Genomic DNA, 13,897 nt, shown 5'->3' on the forward strand with positions numbered 1-13,897 from the left:
TAGTTATGGGAGGTTACTGAGAATGAGTGTATATATTCAATATATACGCAAGGTGGAGGCTGACTGGCAAATCATGAGCCAATCCACTTGCTGGAGACTGATGATTTGTCATGTAGTCCTCTGTTCGAGTATACTTCCCCATGCCTAGGTTTTGCTGTGTACCATTTGGTGTAGGGTGTTGTGGGCGAAGAGCAATGTGATATTTATGAAAACACCACAACCTTACATCGTCACCTTTACTGCATCCCGTGTCTCCAAAGGCGCATCAAAAGTAGCGGCCCTTCTGCTGCACGTTTGACCCTTTGCTGATTTCAGCTCCGCTTGTGTCTCCATGATTAAATCATCCCAACAACATATACCCCATTTTCTCCTTAATATTTTCTAAGACCTTCTCTATGGAGAGAGGATGTCTGAGTCAGTCTGGGGTGCTAAAGCCACCATGATTTTATCATACTGTATCACTGACGTTTGTATTTTGAGCAAAATGAGGAACTTCCAATTTCCTTAAAAAATTTCTTAATGCAAAACCCAGAAGAAGAAGGAAAAAGTGTTTATCTTCAGTGGGTGCTGGGCGGGGAGTCACTTCCTAGGTTGGTTTGGACACAGGCGTTTTGCTACCGAAGAGTTCCGCCCTGCAGAGCTTGGACAGACTACAGCGCAGATCTAACGCCAAAAGCCAAGGTCTTAAACAACTGACTTCCACTGGACTGTAAAGAAGGGAAGGTAATCATTTATTTACTTGTTGGGTTATACAATGTCTTCTGGATCTATGCTGGTGCAGGGTGTGTTCTGGTCTTCACCATTCTTGCCTCGCTAGTCCGGGTCCTTGGTGAGACTGGTGGTTTCTGAGCAGTGTGGATGTTCTTTCTTGATTTCCGTCAGTGCGGGTTATGTTCTAGTCTTCGCTGTCCTCTCCTCACTGGTTTGGTTCCTCAACAACTTGTATGAGTCTTCTTTTGGAGTCTTGGAGGGTGTTGGTATCAAGTTGTACTGGAAACAATCCATTAAAGAACCTTATTTGACCACCTTGGGTATCTAAAGTCTCCTTGCATCCAGACCCTGTAATCGAGATGAGTAGTCTGGAGGCCTTGAATGTTCAGAGATGTTTAGTAATCTATCAGCTCAAGGTTAGATGTGTTAAGGTGGCCCCATGTGGTGAAACATCTCAGACCCCTATATTAGTGAACTACAGTTCTCTGACCTCAAATCTGCCCCATTGGCCTGGTGGATGGTCTGATGCTTCACTAAAATACACTGAGGTTGTTGCCCCAGTCCCAGCAAGTTTCACCTCATGCATGGCTTCCTCTTCACCCGATCACTAGCCCGGTTCCTTGGTTAAATTGGTTTGGTGGTTCCTTATGGGCTGGCATGAATGTTCTTTTGGGGTGTTGGACAATGTTGGTGTTAAGGTGTATTGGACACAGTCCATTACAGAACCCCATTTGACCTCTTCTTGACTATCTGCATTCAAAGTGGAGGCCTTTAACATTCAGAGATGTCCAGTAATCTATCTGCCTCAGGTTAGATGGATAAAGATGGCCCCATGAGGTGAAATATCTCAGAGCCCTGTAGTAGAAGAGATACCTTTTACAGTTCTCTGACTGCAAAATCTGTCTGGTTGACCCTGTGGGTGATCACTAAGATCTTACACCTTTCTTCTATACAGAGTTTCAAGACCCAGTCATGGCAAGTTTCAGCTCGTGTTTAGCCAACTTTAGAAAGATGTTTATCACATTTAAATACCAAAGAAAACCCACGTCTGCCCATAATGTGGGGACTGCATACCCCGTACAGGACCATACAGACTGTCTATTTTTATGATGGCTCCCTTCAGCTGCTTTAGATGTTCAATATAGGCGCAGTAAACAAAAACACAAGTTATAGTAGATGACAGATCTGCTTTCACCTCAGTGTCAGGCAGCTTTGGGTAAAGCCTTCAGAATTTTTCGTATTTTGGGGTCTTTCCATGGAAGCTGAATTTACAGGATCTAATGAGGACAGAATCCCATTAGTTATATCCTCTGCTTTGATTTCACAGCTGCAGCGATGCAAGAGCCTGAGATTTGCTATATCCTTGATGCTATCCTATTCATTTATGGAATTGTCCTCACGGCTCTCTACTGCCACCTCAAGGTGAGTGATAGTTTTACATCAATGAGCAGGTCCAAGGGCTTTGTTTTAGGACTATTGGGTAATTTTAAGGGTTGTACCGATCACCTAGATCAGCCCCATCTCCATCTTAACTCTGACAGGTGAAAACGGAGAAAGCGAAGAAGGCGAAATCTGGAGCGAGGCTTTATGAGGTGATTGATATGACATCCTATTTGGGGTTTCTGTAGGTATCCTTGTTCTGGTGCTAATGACTCTTCTACCTGCAGCATCTGAACCTCCCCGAGAAGCAGATCTATAGTGAGATTGGAAAGGGTGAGGGCGACATGGCGAGTAAGGTGAGGATGTTGCTTTTTTCACATTACCTTATTGATTCATTGACCTCAGACGCCCCACAACAGAATGCGCCAGCCTCAGATACCCTCACAGTACCCCCTTTTATCCAGTTCTGCTGTGCTTCCCTAGATCAAGAGTTCTGAACACTCCCTTATAAGCCCCGGATTTAAGGTAGCCTGAGGATTTAAGGAGGAATAGTACAGCATGAGGTAAAGGTCTGGACACGTCCATTTAACTGGTGTAATTGGGAGAAAATTGACTTCCAATGTGTGAAAATATTCGGAGGGAGGCAGTTATGATGGAGGAAATCCACCACATTGGCTTCAGTTCAGGTTCTTTTCAAACGGGAAGGGAGTCATATAATAAATATATATTATATATATTATATATCAGTCTTGGCTAGAAGATGCTCAGAAACAGCCTGGAACTGGCGGTTTTGCCCCATCTCTACTTGTACACAAGGGACTTTGACTTGCCCCTTGGCAGCCATTCTACCGGACTTGTACACCTAACCATATGCATCCGGTGGACACATCAAACACAACATGTGAAACTTTCCCCTTGCTTAACCCCTTATGGACGCGGCCCTTTTTTCCATTTTCATTTTTTCCTTCCCACTTTCAGAAAATGATAACTCTTTTATTTCTCCATCAACATAGCGTTCTGCGGGTTGTTTTTTTGCGGAACAAATAGCATTTTCCAGTGGCACTATTTAATGTACCGTATAATGTACTGAAAAACATTAAAAAATTCTAAGTGAGGAAAAACATGAAATTCCGCCATTTTTTTGGGGGGGGGGGGGTTGTTTTTAGGGAATACACACTGCAGCATAAATGATACTACTTTATTATATGGGTTTGTATGATGCCAAATGTATATAGTTGTTTTACTTTTGCTGTGCTTTAGGGTGCATTCAGACGACCGTATATCGGCCGGGTATTCACGCCCGGCCGATATACGGCGTCTCTCTCTGCAGGGGGAGGAGGCAGGAAGAGCCGGGAGCAGTGCTCTGAATACCCAGCCGATATACGGTGGTCTGAATGCACCCTTAAGAAAAGAAAAAAAAATCTTTTGAAAAACAGATTTTCTGAGACCATCTTCTGACCACCATAACTTTATTTTTCTGTTGACATGGTTGTGCGGGGGCTCGTTTTTTGCAGGAAGTCTTGTAGTTTCTATTGCTACCATTTTGGAGTTCATATGAAGTTTTGATCACTTTTTATTACATTTTTTTCATGAAGACCAAAAAAAAAGCACAATTCTGGCATTCGTTTTTTGGTTTTTCTAAACAACATTCACCTTGCAGGATGAGTAATGCATTACTTTGATAGATCAGACTTTTACATACGCAGCAATACCAACTATGTTTTTTGTTTTGATTTTATTAAAAATATAGGATTTTTTTTTTTTACTTTTAATTGTTGTTTTTTCTAATAAAACTTTTTAGACTTTTTTTTTTTAGTCCCCATTATAATGCATTTCCATAATATTACATTATACCACCTTCTGATAGGCATTAAAGGTCCCAGGCTGCCATGGCAATTGAAGAGCACCCCACATTCTCATCATGGGGGCCATTTGGGCTGTTGCCAATGGTTGTCAGCTGTGAGAAACAGCACACACCCACATTGTAAGGAGCGGGACCCCTCCATACAAACCCCAAATGCACAAAACTGAAATGTATCTCCTGTGTCTTTACAGGTTTAAAGGGGTTATCCAGGTGTAAACTATTGATGGCCTAGTCTCAGGATGGGCCATCAATAGTAAGTCAGTGGGGGGGCTGCTGCCCATAATCTCCTTTGATAAGTTGTCTGCACTCATGTACCGAGTTAATTTCTGCAGGAAGTAGATAGCTCCATTCTTACTGTAGTGGACATGCTTGATATTACAGGCAAAGTTTCCATTCACTTCAATGTGAGATGGGCTAGCAATACCAAGTCTGGCCACTGCAGTGAGAACGGAGCTAACTGCTTCCTACAGAAATCAGCTCAGTAAATGATTACATACAGCTCATCAAAGGGGATCCAGGGTGGCAGACTCCCACTGATGTAATATCGATGGCTTACCCTATGAAGAGGCCTTCAATAACTTACAGCTTGACAACCCCTTTAACTCCCAAATGCATAAAGATTAAAGCTCCCAGTGTGTTTCAGTCCATTCTAGCCAAGATTGACATATCACATATCCCCCTTCGCATTTGAAAAACCCGAGCTGAATTTCAAAATGGTCACCAAAAACGTGTCCACCTCCAAAAAATGCAGTTTTCCTTCTAATACTTTCACACATGGTTAGTTAATTTTCTCCTAATTACACCAGTTAAATGGGGGTGTCCAGACTTTTGCCTCACCCTCAATATCCTGAATAACTGTTGGCTCCTGTGGACTAATGTGTATTGAAGCCTGGTGCTAACGGGTCTCAGGTTGGGTAGGACTTTGGCAGGACCTGTGTTGGGATCAGTCACAATATGGACAGGTTTTGTAATTTTGGATTTTCATGTATGAGGATAGAATGTTTCTGTCTAACAAAGGAGCTTGCACTCTAATCCCCTACCTCACATATGCCACGCTAAAGCCTGTTCTGGGGGGTACGATTTCTCCTTGTGGAAAGCCACATGAGCTTGTAGGGAATATTATAGGCCGTGCAATGCTTCATGGGAAAAAGCTATGCAAATGAGTGATGGAATAATACTCCACAGCGCCACCTATTGAATGGCAGGTACATCCCTAGTCATGTTGTAAGGTCAGATACTGACTCATAGTTCAGCTACTTTTCAATATATGATGGAAGGACAGTTGGTACAGATGAACCCCCAGAGCTGACATTCTACCCCCTCCCTCCAGTCCTAAGGAGCAGTCGTGCAGTCTCCTTCCCACAGCCCTTCCCCCACATAGATGTGTAATGTCAGAGCAGTCTCATAGTGAAAGCAGAACCGCTTATGTCCATCTCCTGCTGACCACTTCCTCTCCCCTGCGCCATCTCTTCTCGCTACCTCCTCCGCTGCACAAACCTCACACCCGCCCTCCTGAATTATGATGTAGTTTGTAAGCTCTTCTGACCAAGGATGATACAATAGTATTCTGCGGGCCGATTTCCATCTGTGTTTGGGGAAGCAGAGCAATGATGACTATAAGTAGCTTCCAGAAGTCTCACGGTGGTAGGACTCCTCAGAGTGTGTCAATTCACTGACAGCAAGCATAGATCTTAAATGGTGAGGCACTGTAGATGAAGTGGTAGAGCGCTGCGGGGGTGTGAGGGGTGTGGGGGGGTAGTCCAATGCCCCAGCAGTGCAGGATACTCCGCCAATAATTGGTGTTGGGGTTTTCTACATTATAATGACATCTGTATAATAATGATCATATCAGCCGATAACTTATCATATACTCTGCTCTCTCCCAGGGAACTGAAGGCGTCTACACTGTGAGTACCCCGGCACTGTATCACACAGGATAGGATTAGATACACGGCTCAGCAGACAGTATCACACAGGATAGGATTAGATACACGGCTCAGCAGCCAGTATCACACAGGATAGGATTAGATACACGGCTCAGCAGACAGTATCACACAGGATAGGATTAGATACACGGCTCAGCAGACAGTATCACACAGGATAGGATTAGATACACGGCTCAGCAGACAGTATCACACAGGATAGGATTAGATACACGGCTCAGCAGACAGCATCACACAGGATAGGATTAGATACACGGCTCAGCAGACAGCATCACACAGGATAGGATTAGATACACGGCTCAGCAGACAGTATCACACAGGATAGGATTAGATACACAGCTCAGCAGACAGTATCACACAGGATAGGATTAGATACACGGCTCAGCAGACAGTATCACACAGGATAGGATTAGATACACAGCTCAGCAGACAGTATCACACAGGATAGGATTAGATACACGGCTCAGCAGACAGCATCACACAGGATAGGATTAGATACACGGCTCAGCAGACAGCATCACACAGGATAGGATTAGATACACGGCTCAGCAGACAGTATCACACAGGATAGGATTAGATACACGGCTCAGCAGACAGTATCACACAGGATAGGATTAGATACACGGCTCAGCAGACAGTATCACACAGGATAGGATTAGATACACAGCTCAGAAGACAGTATCACACAGGATAGGATTAGATACACGGCTCAGCAGACAGTATCACACAGGATTGGATTAGATACACAGCTCAGCAGACAGTATCACACAGGATAGGATTAGATACACAGCTCAGCAGACAGTATCACACAGGATAGGATTAGATACACGGCTCAGCAGGCAGTATCACACAGCATAAGATTGGATATAAGGCTCAGCAGACAGTATCACACAGGATAGGATTAGATACACGGCTCAGCAGACAGTATCACACAGGATAGGATTAGATACACGGCTCAGCAGACAGTATCACACAGGATAGGATTAGATACACAGCTCAGCAGACAGTATCACACAGGATAGGATTAGATACACAGCTCAGCAGACAGTATCACACAGGATAGGATTAGATACACGGCTCAGCAGACAGTATCACACGGGATAGGATTAGATACACAGCTCAGCAGACAGTATCACACAGGGTAGGATTAGATACACGGCTCAGCAGACAGTATCACACAGGGTAGGATTAGATACACAGCTCAGCAGACAGTATCACACAGGATAGGATTAGATACACGGCTCCGCAGACAGTATCTCACAGGATAGGATTAGATACACGGCTCAGCAGACAGCATCACACAGGATAGGATTAGATACACGGCTCAGCAGACAGTATCACACAGGATAGGATTAGATACATGGATCAGCAGACAGTATCACACATAATAGGATTAGATACACGGCTCAGCAGACAGTATAACACAGGATAGGATTAGATACAGCAGCTCAGCAGACAGTATCACACAGGATTGGATTAGATACACGGCTCAGCAGAAGGTATATCACACAGGATAGGATTAGATACACAGCAGCTCAGCAGACAGTATCACACAGGATAGGATTAGATACATGGCTCAGCAGGCAGTATCACACAGCATAAGATTGGATATAAGGCTCATAAAACAGTATCACACATGATAGGATTAGATACACGGCTCAGCAAACATTATCACACAGGATGGGATTAGATACATGGCTCAGCAAACATTATCACACAGGATAGGATTAGATACACGGCTCAGCAGACACTATCACACAGGATAGGATTAGATACACGGCTCAGCAGACAGTATCACACAGGATGGGATTAAATACATGGCTCAGCAGACAGTATCACACAGGATGGGATTAGATACACGATTTAGCAGGCAGTATCACACAGGATAGGATTAGCAACACGGCTCAGCAGACAGTATCATACAGGATGGGATTAGATACGCAGCTCAGCAGGCAGTATCACATATAACAGGATTAGATACACAGCTCAGCTGACAGTATCACACAGGATAGGATTAGATACACAGCAGCTCAGCAGACAGTATCACACAGGATAGGATTAGATACATGGCGCAGCAGACAGTATCACACAGGATAGGATTAGATACACGGCTCAGTAGACAGTACCACACAGGATAGGATTAGATACACGGCTCAGCAGACAGTATTACACAGGATAGGATTAGATACACGGCTCAGCAGTCAGTATCACACAGGATAGGATTAGATACACGGCTCAGTAGACAGTATCACACAGGATAGGATTAGATACACAGCTCAGCAGACAGTATCACACAGGATAGGATTAGATACACGGCTCAGTAGACAGTATTACATATGATGAGATTAGATACCCAGCAGCACAGCAGTGCTAACCTTTCATGCTAGGAGCAGTAGTCCTTCGAGGCTTTGCAGTGATGGATATTTTGGATGAATTTGTGTTTTGGATTTCAGGGTCTTGGACCGACAGAAAAGACTACTTATGAGACTCTCGAGGGCCGAAGGGGAAAGTGATGATGGACGCGTCCGCCTCCTTGTACATAGCCAGTCATTCTCATGTCCCCCCTATAACCCCCCGGCCCTTACTGATGTCTGTGCCCCCATAATGTGTGTTTGGGCTCTCCTGGTTTTTGCTACTTATAGAAATAGTTTTCCTGTTCCACCATTTTAAACTTCATTGCTTTCAGGCTGACAGTCACATTCACAGAACTTTATAGCTTGTAGATGGGGTCCATGTTAATGTGAATAAAGCTTTTTGAAAAAAAATAGTCATACCCATAGCAACCAATCAGACATCAGCTCTCACATTCCAGTCTGTGAGGGGAAAATGAAAGCTGAATTCTGATTGGTTGCTATGAGCAACAAGGCTTCTGCTGCTCCTGAAGGCCTGGCTCTGTCTACACCTCCGGCCTCCATTTGTGAATATTATGAAGTAGCGCGGTGTGTAGCCTTGAAGGAATATTACAGAGCAGGAGTATATATGATATATTTCTATTATAACCAGATTGTAACAATAAAACTTTATTTACAGTATTATTTACAAAAGCTGACAAAGGCCTCTTTCACACCTGCGTTGGGACTCATTCCCACAAGCGGATGTGTAATATGCGGCGTGTGATTTGTGTTATGCGAAATACATGGAGAAATAGAGCATGTTGCGATCTTTTTCACACACATATCCACACGCAGTGTATATCCTCTAATGTGAATGGAGCTATGAGAAAAAAAAAGTACTTTCATTGCCTCTATTCACCGCGTACTTCATGGGCGTGCATCGCGTGCGTAATACTTGGTTTAATCACGCCCGTGGGAATCAGCACAGGGTTTACGTCTCTCTGCTCAGTTTTGGAAGGAAAGAAACGGAAATAAAATGGTGGGAAATTGATCTCTTTTTTTCTTCCCCATTAATTTAAATGAGGTTTAAAAGAAGAAAGGAAAAAAACGGAAAGCCTTCGGTTCAGGTTCCGTCAGGTGTCTATTTTTTTCTTTTTGGGTGGGAGAATAGCGCGGCGTTTTTTTTCTGTAACCCTATTGAAATTAATAGGGGGGAAAAAAGCGGATCAGATTTTTCCTGTTTTATTTCAGAGCCAGAAACCCTGAACTGCCCCGAACGCCGGTGTGGGAGCGGTCTACACCTATATAATATGTATAATGCGCTGCAGCCTCTGTATACTGAGGGTAATGATTAGTAAAGGTTATGATATTAAGACCGCTGTTTGCATCATTTTTCATAATTGCGGTTATTTTGTATCTCTTGTTCTCGCTATTAAATGGTGGTGGTCAAGCAGTTTGTGCAGTTATTGGCTGTGGAACTAGTGCTTCCAGCATGCCTTGGCAGCAGTCTCCCACCTATAGCTTTCCAGTGGTTGCGAAGACATGCTGGAAATTGTAGTCCCTCTGGATACACGTCCATATATGTACACGCTTTGCCGCTTTCACATCTGTATAAGCACCGGCGTCCCGTCCAGGAAACACTCCTTGCTGTCTGAGGTTTTGTAATTGCAGCCATAGTGAGAGAGCTTGGCTTCCTTAACCCCTTAATGACCAAGCCTGTTTGCGCCTTAGTGGCAGAGCCAAATTTTGGAAATCTGGCGTGTCACTTTAACATAGAATAACTCTGTAAAGGTTTTGCATATCCAAGTGATTCTGACCTTGTTTTTTCGCCACATTTTGTACTTCATTATCATTTTTTTCACATTTTCAATTGCAGCATCTCAAATATGTGCAAACTTATGCAGCGCCCCATAGGGAGACCCCGGATACCTGACATACTTGGGGAGCTGGGAGGGTAAAGTGTTGGCTTGTCACGGCGGCACTTACCAGACTCCTGTCCTTGAGGGACGCACGTAGCCAAGGCCAGAGTATCACTGCAGGCCACGGGGCACTCTTAGGATAGGGAGATGCCCAATACACAGGATAGCAAGGTTTGTAGTTGTCATGGGTGACGCCACTGTTCCTTCATACACCGTAGTGACCTTCGGCAAGGTATAAATGCGGCCACAGACAGTTCTTAGTACCACGGGTTCCTAGGAACGGTTGGAGCCTGGCAATAAACTTTACTTGAGGAACTTGAACAGATTATACAAGGCAGTTCAGTTAAAGACATTACCGTGCAGGCAAATGACTTCACAACGGAGTACTTCCACACGGCTCTCATAGGCTCAAAGACGCACGTGTGTCACCAAAGACTATTTTCTTGCAGTACCTCCACCCCGACTTGAGGACGCATGGGTGATCCTGGCTCTGGACGGCCGCTAGGAAACTTAAACGATTAGATAGTACCTCTGCACTGGCCTTGAGAAGAAGTAGTTGCTTACAAATGCTCTCTCACGCTTGGGGCTCACTCCGCTCAGATCTAACTCACAAGCAACCTGGGAAATCTCTCCTCTGCTTCCATCTTCACCACAAGGAGGCTGAAGGTGCCTCCATGTGGCTCTGTGCTTTAGACTCTCTCAACTCCAGAAGATGGAACAACCACTTTCCCGCTCTCAATCACTCACATTTATACCCTCACTCGTACCACATGACATACTTGATACATTTACATGCAGACTTGGATTTTATTAAAGGGGTTGTCCCGCGAAAGCAAGTGGGGTTATACACTTCTGTATGGCCATATTAATGCACTTTGTAATGTACATTGTGCATTAATTATGAGCCATACAGAAGTTATCAGAAATTATTCACTTACCTGTTCCGTTGCTGGCGTCCTCGTCTCCATGGTGCCGTCTAATTTTCAGCGTCTAATCGCCGGATTAGACGCGCTTGCGCAGTCCGGTCTTCTTCTTTTCTCAATGGCGCCGCTCGTGCCGGAGAGCGGCTCCGTGTAGCTCCGCCCCGTCACGTGCCGATTCCAGCCAATCAGGAGGCTGGAATCGGCAATGGACCGCACAGAAGCCCTGCGGTCCACCGAGGGAGAAGATCCCGGCGGCCATCTTCACCAGGTAAGTAAGAAGTCACCGGAGCGCGGGGATTCAGGTAAGCGCTGGGCGGATTTTTTTTTAGGTCCCTGCATCGGGTTTGTCTCGCGCCGAACCGGGGGGGGGGGGGGCTGTTGAAAAAAAAAACAACCCGTTTTGGCGCGGGACAACCCCTTTAAAGTTAAGCTCTCAAGCGCCACAACTGTGCAACACGCACACTGGAAATGACAAAACAGTTTTTCACAGTGCATCTGCATAGGACAAACATGTATGGCATTTATGGGAGGGGACCAGGGGGATGTACTGGGCCACTACACATACTGTACAAATTTTCGATAAAATATATATTTCCATCAGTTTTTTTTAACCATTTAGGAGACGTACAAATTTAACATTGATTATCAACATTTTGAGGAACACTTTGTTTTGCTGCACCAAGCCAAGATTACAAAGGCTCATAGGTGTTAGAATGATAGATACCCCCACAAATGACCCCATTTTAAAAACTACACCCCTTAATGTATTTATTGTGGGGTTTCATGAGTATTTTTATCCCACCGGGTTTTTTTTTAGGAATTAATGCAATTTAGAGGAGAAAAAATAAAATTTCATATAAACTGGTTTTTTTTCCTAAAGTGCACATGAAAATGAGGATTTATACCCCACAATGGATACTGTAGTGTCCCAGAACAACATTCTGGTCCCCTCCATAAATGTTATATATGTATTGTCCTATGTGGATGCACTCTGCAAAGCTGTCATGTCATTTTCTGTATGTGTGTTGCACAGCGTCTGGCGTCTGAAGGGTTAACGTTCATAAAATCATTGCCTGTCAGCTCTGTCTGCTGAATGTAACTATTTTCTTATGTCATGTGGTGCAAGTGAAGGTATAAATGTGAGTACCTGAGAGCGGGAAAGGAGTTCCATCTTGAGCCTGTGAGATCCATCATGTCTACCCGGGTGTGCTAACACAGAGCCGCATGGAAGCACCTTTAGCTTCCATGTAGGTGAAGATGGAGGAAGAGGAGGACTTCCCGCAGTGTCTGGAGAGTGGATGTATTAGGAACGAGTCCAATCAACTGAGAGAAAGCAACCCGAGTTTCTAAACCAGGTACCTATTCACACCACAGGTGTTTTCCTGTGCGGCCGTCCGTCAGGATTACCGCACAGAGGTACTTTTTCTGAATAAGTGTTTCTTACCAGAGTGTATGCAGAGTGACTCCTATCCCCTTTTCCTGCTCCGGAGTGCTCCCAATCTAGGATCGGTGACATATAGATATAATGTAGACTATAGGGCCGTATTGATCCTGTGTATCCTCCCTACCTCTGAGATATAGCCCATAACTACTGCAAGTGAATTGTGCCTGTAATTACCTTGTATACAAGTAAAAGTTTATACCCTAACTGTTTCTATGGACCCGAGGTACTATACACAAGTCTCCATGTTTATTGCTCCGCCGCATTGATTTACGGTGTGTGGTAACGGTGACATCACGAGTGATATGTACTACAACCCCCCTCATCCCCTTTATTGACACTCCTAGCCAAAGGAGTGTCAAAGCTTGGCCAGCAATCTACACTAGCCTTGGCAGTGTGTCATCCCTACAGGACCAGAGCCTGGTAAGTGCCACCGTGACACGTCAACACTTATTCCTCCCAGCTCTTCCCGTTAGCCAGGTGCCCAGGGTCACCCTTCTAGGGTGTTGCAATACCCCTGTTTGTCCCGTGTTCAGAAACATACCCATTGTGGCCCTAATAATATGTCTGTATGCACAACAGGCCCAAACTGAAAGGAACAGCCAATGGCTTTCAAAACTTACATTTTGCTTGAAGGTGATTTAGGCCCCATTGCCTACTTGTAGAGCCCTTGAGCGGCCAAAACCATAGAGAACCCCCACAAATGACCCCATTTTGAAAACTAGACCCCTTCACGAATTCATTTAGTGGTGTATTGCACATTTTAACCCCACAGTACTTGAATGAATCTAAGCAAAACAGAAGGAAAAAAATTATGATTTTCATTTTTTTGGTAATTTTGTCATTTTAAAAAGTTTTTTTTGTACAGTGTACATAGGAATGAAGATTTACACCCCAAAATGGATACCCTTGTTTCTCCTGTGTTCAGAAACATACCCATTGTGGCCCTAATCTACTTATAGGACACATGGCTAGGCTAATAATAGAGGGAACACCCACTGGATTTCATCACACAACTGAGTAAATCCCAGGCCCCATTGCTCACTTGTGCGGGAAAAAAATTAACCCCCTAAAAATAATCCCCCCCCCCCCCCTTCCTCTGCGCCCTTTTTGGCATTCCCTTAATCTTAGATAAAAGTAATAATGTAAAGTGTGTGGTATGTCCGAAGACAGGGGTAATTATGGAGGCTGGTTGGGATGGGTACATGGGGCAATTAAACTGGGTATCTCTCCTCCACCAATGCTTTTTTGGGCGGTACTTCTTGACTTCAGTGGTAGAGATGGGGTGTAAAAAGTGGCGCTCTGTGAGTCTCTATAAGCTTGTGGAGGTGCGGCGGTCTCACACAGAAGGCACTCAAGCTGCTCCTGGAACTGCAGGAAGGC

General features: G+C 44.5%; 1 protein-coding gene across 1 annotated transcript; it reads left to right on the forward strand.

The window, feature by feature from the left end:
* The first annotated feature begins 571 nt into the window (after positions 1 to 571).
* On the forward strand, positions 572 to 9,604 carry FCER1G (Fc epsilon receptor Ig). Its single transcript, XM_066608768.1, has 6 exons — positions 572 to 723; positions 2,039 to 2,133; positions 2,253 to 2,303; positions 2,379 to 2,447; positions 5,842 to 5,862; positions 8,352 to 9,604. Exons 2-6 carry the CDS (start codon positions 2,047 to 2,049, stop codon positions 8,409 to 8,411), a joined length of 288 nt encoding a protein of 95 aa, XP_066464865.1. The 5' UTR covers positions 572 to 723; positions 2,039 to 2,046; the 3' UTR covers positions 8,412 to 9,604.
* The last annotated feature ends 4,293 nt before the right edge of the window (positions 9,605 to 13,897 follow it).

This window comes from Eleutherodactylus coqui, chromosome 6 (assembly GCF_035609145.1).
Source record: "Eleutherodactylus coqui strain aEleCoq1 chromosome 6, aEleCoq1.hap1, whole genome shotgun sequence".
Lineage (NCBI taxonomy): Eukaryota > Metazoa > Chordata > Amphibia > Anura > Eleutherodactylidae > Eleutherodactylus > Eleutherodactylus coqui.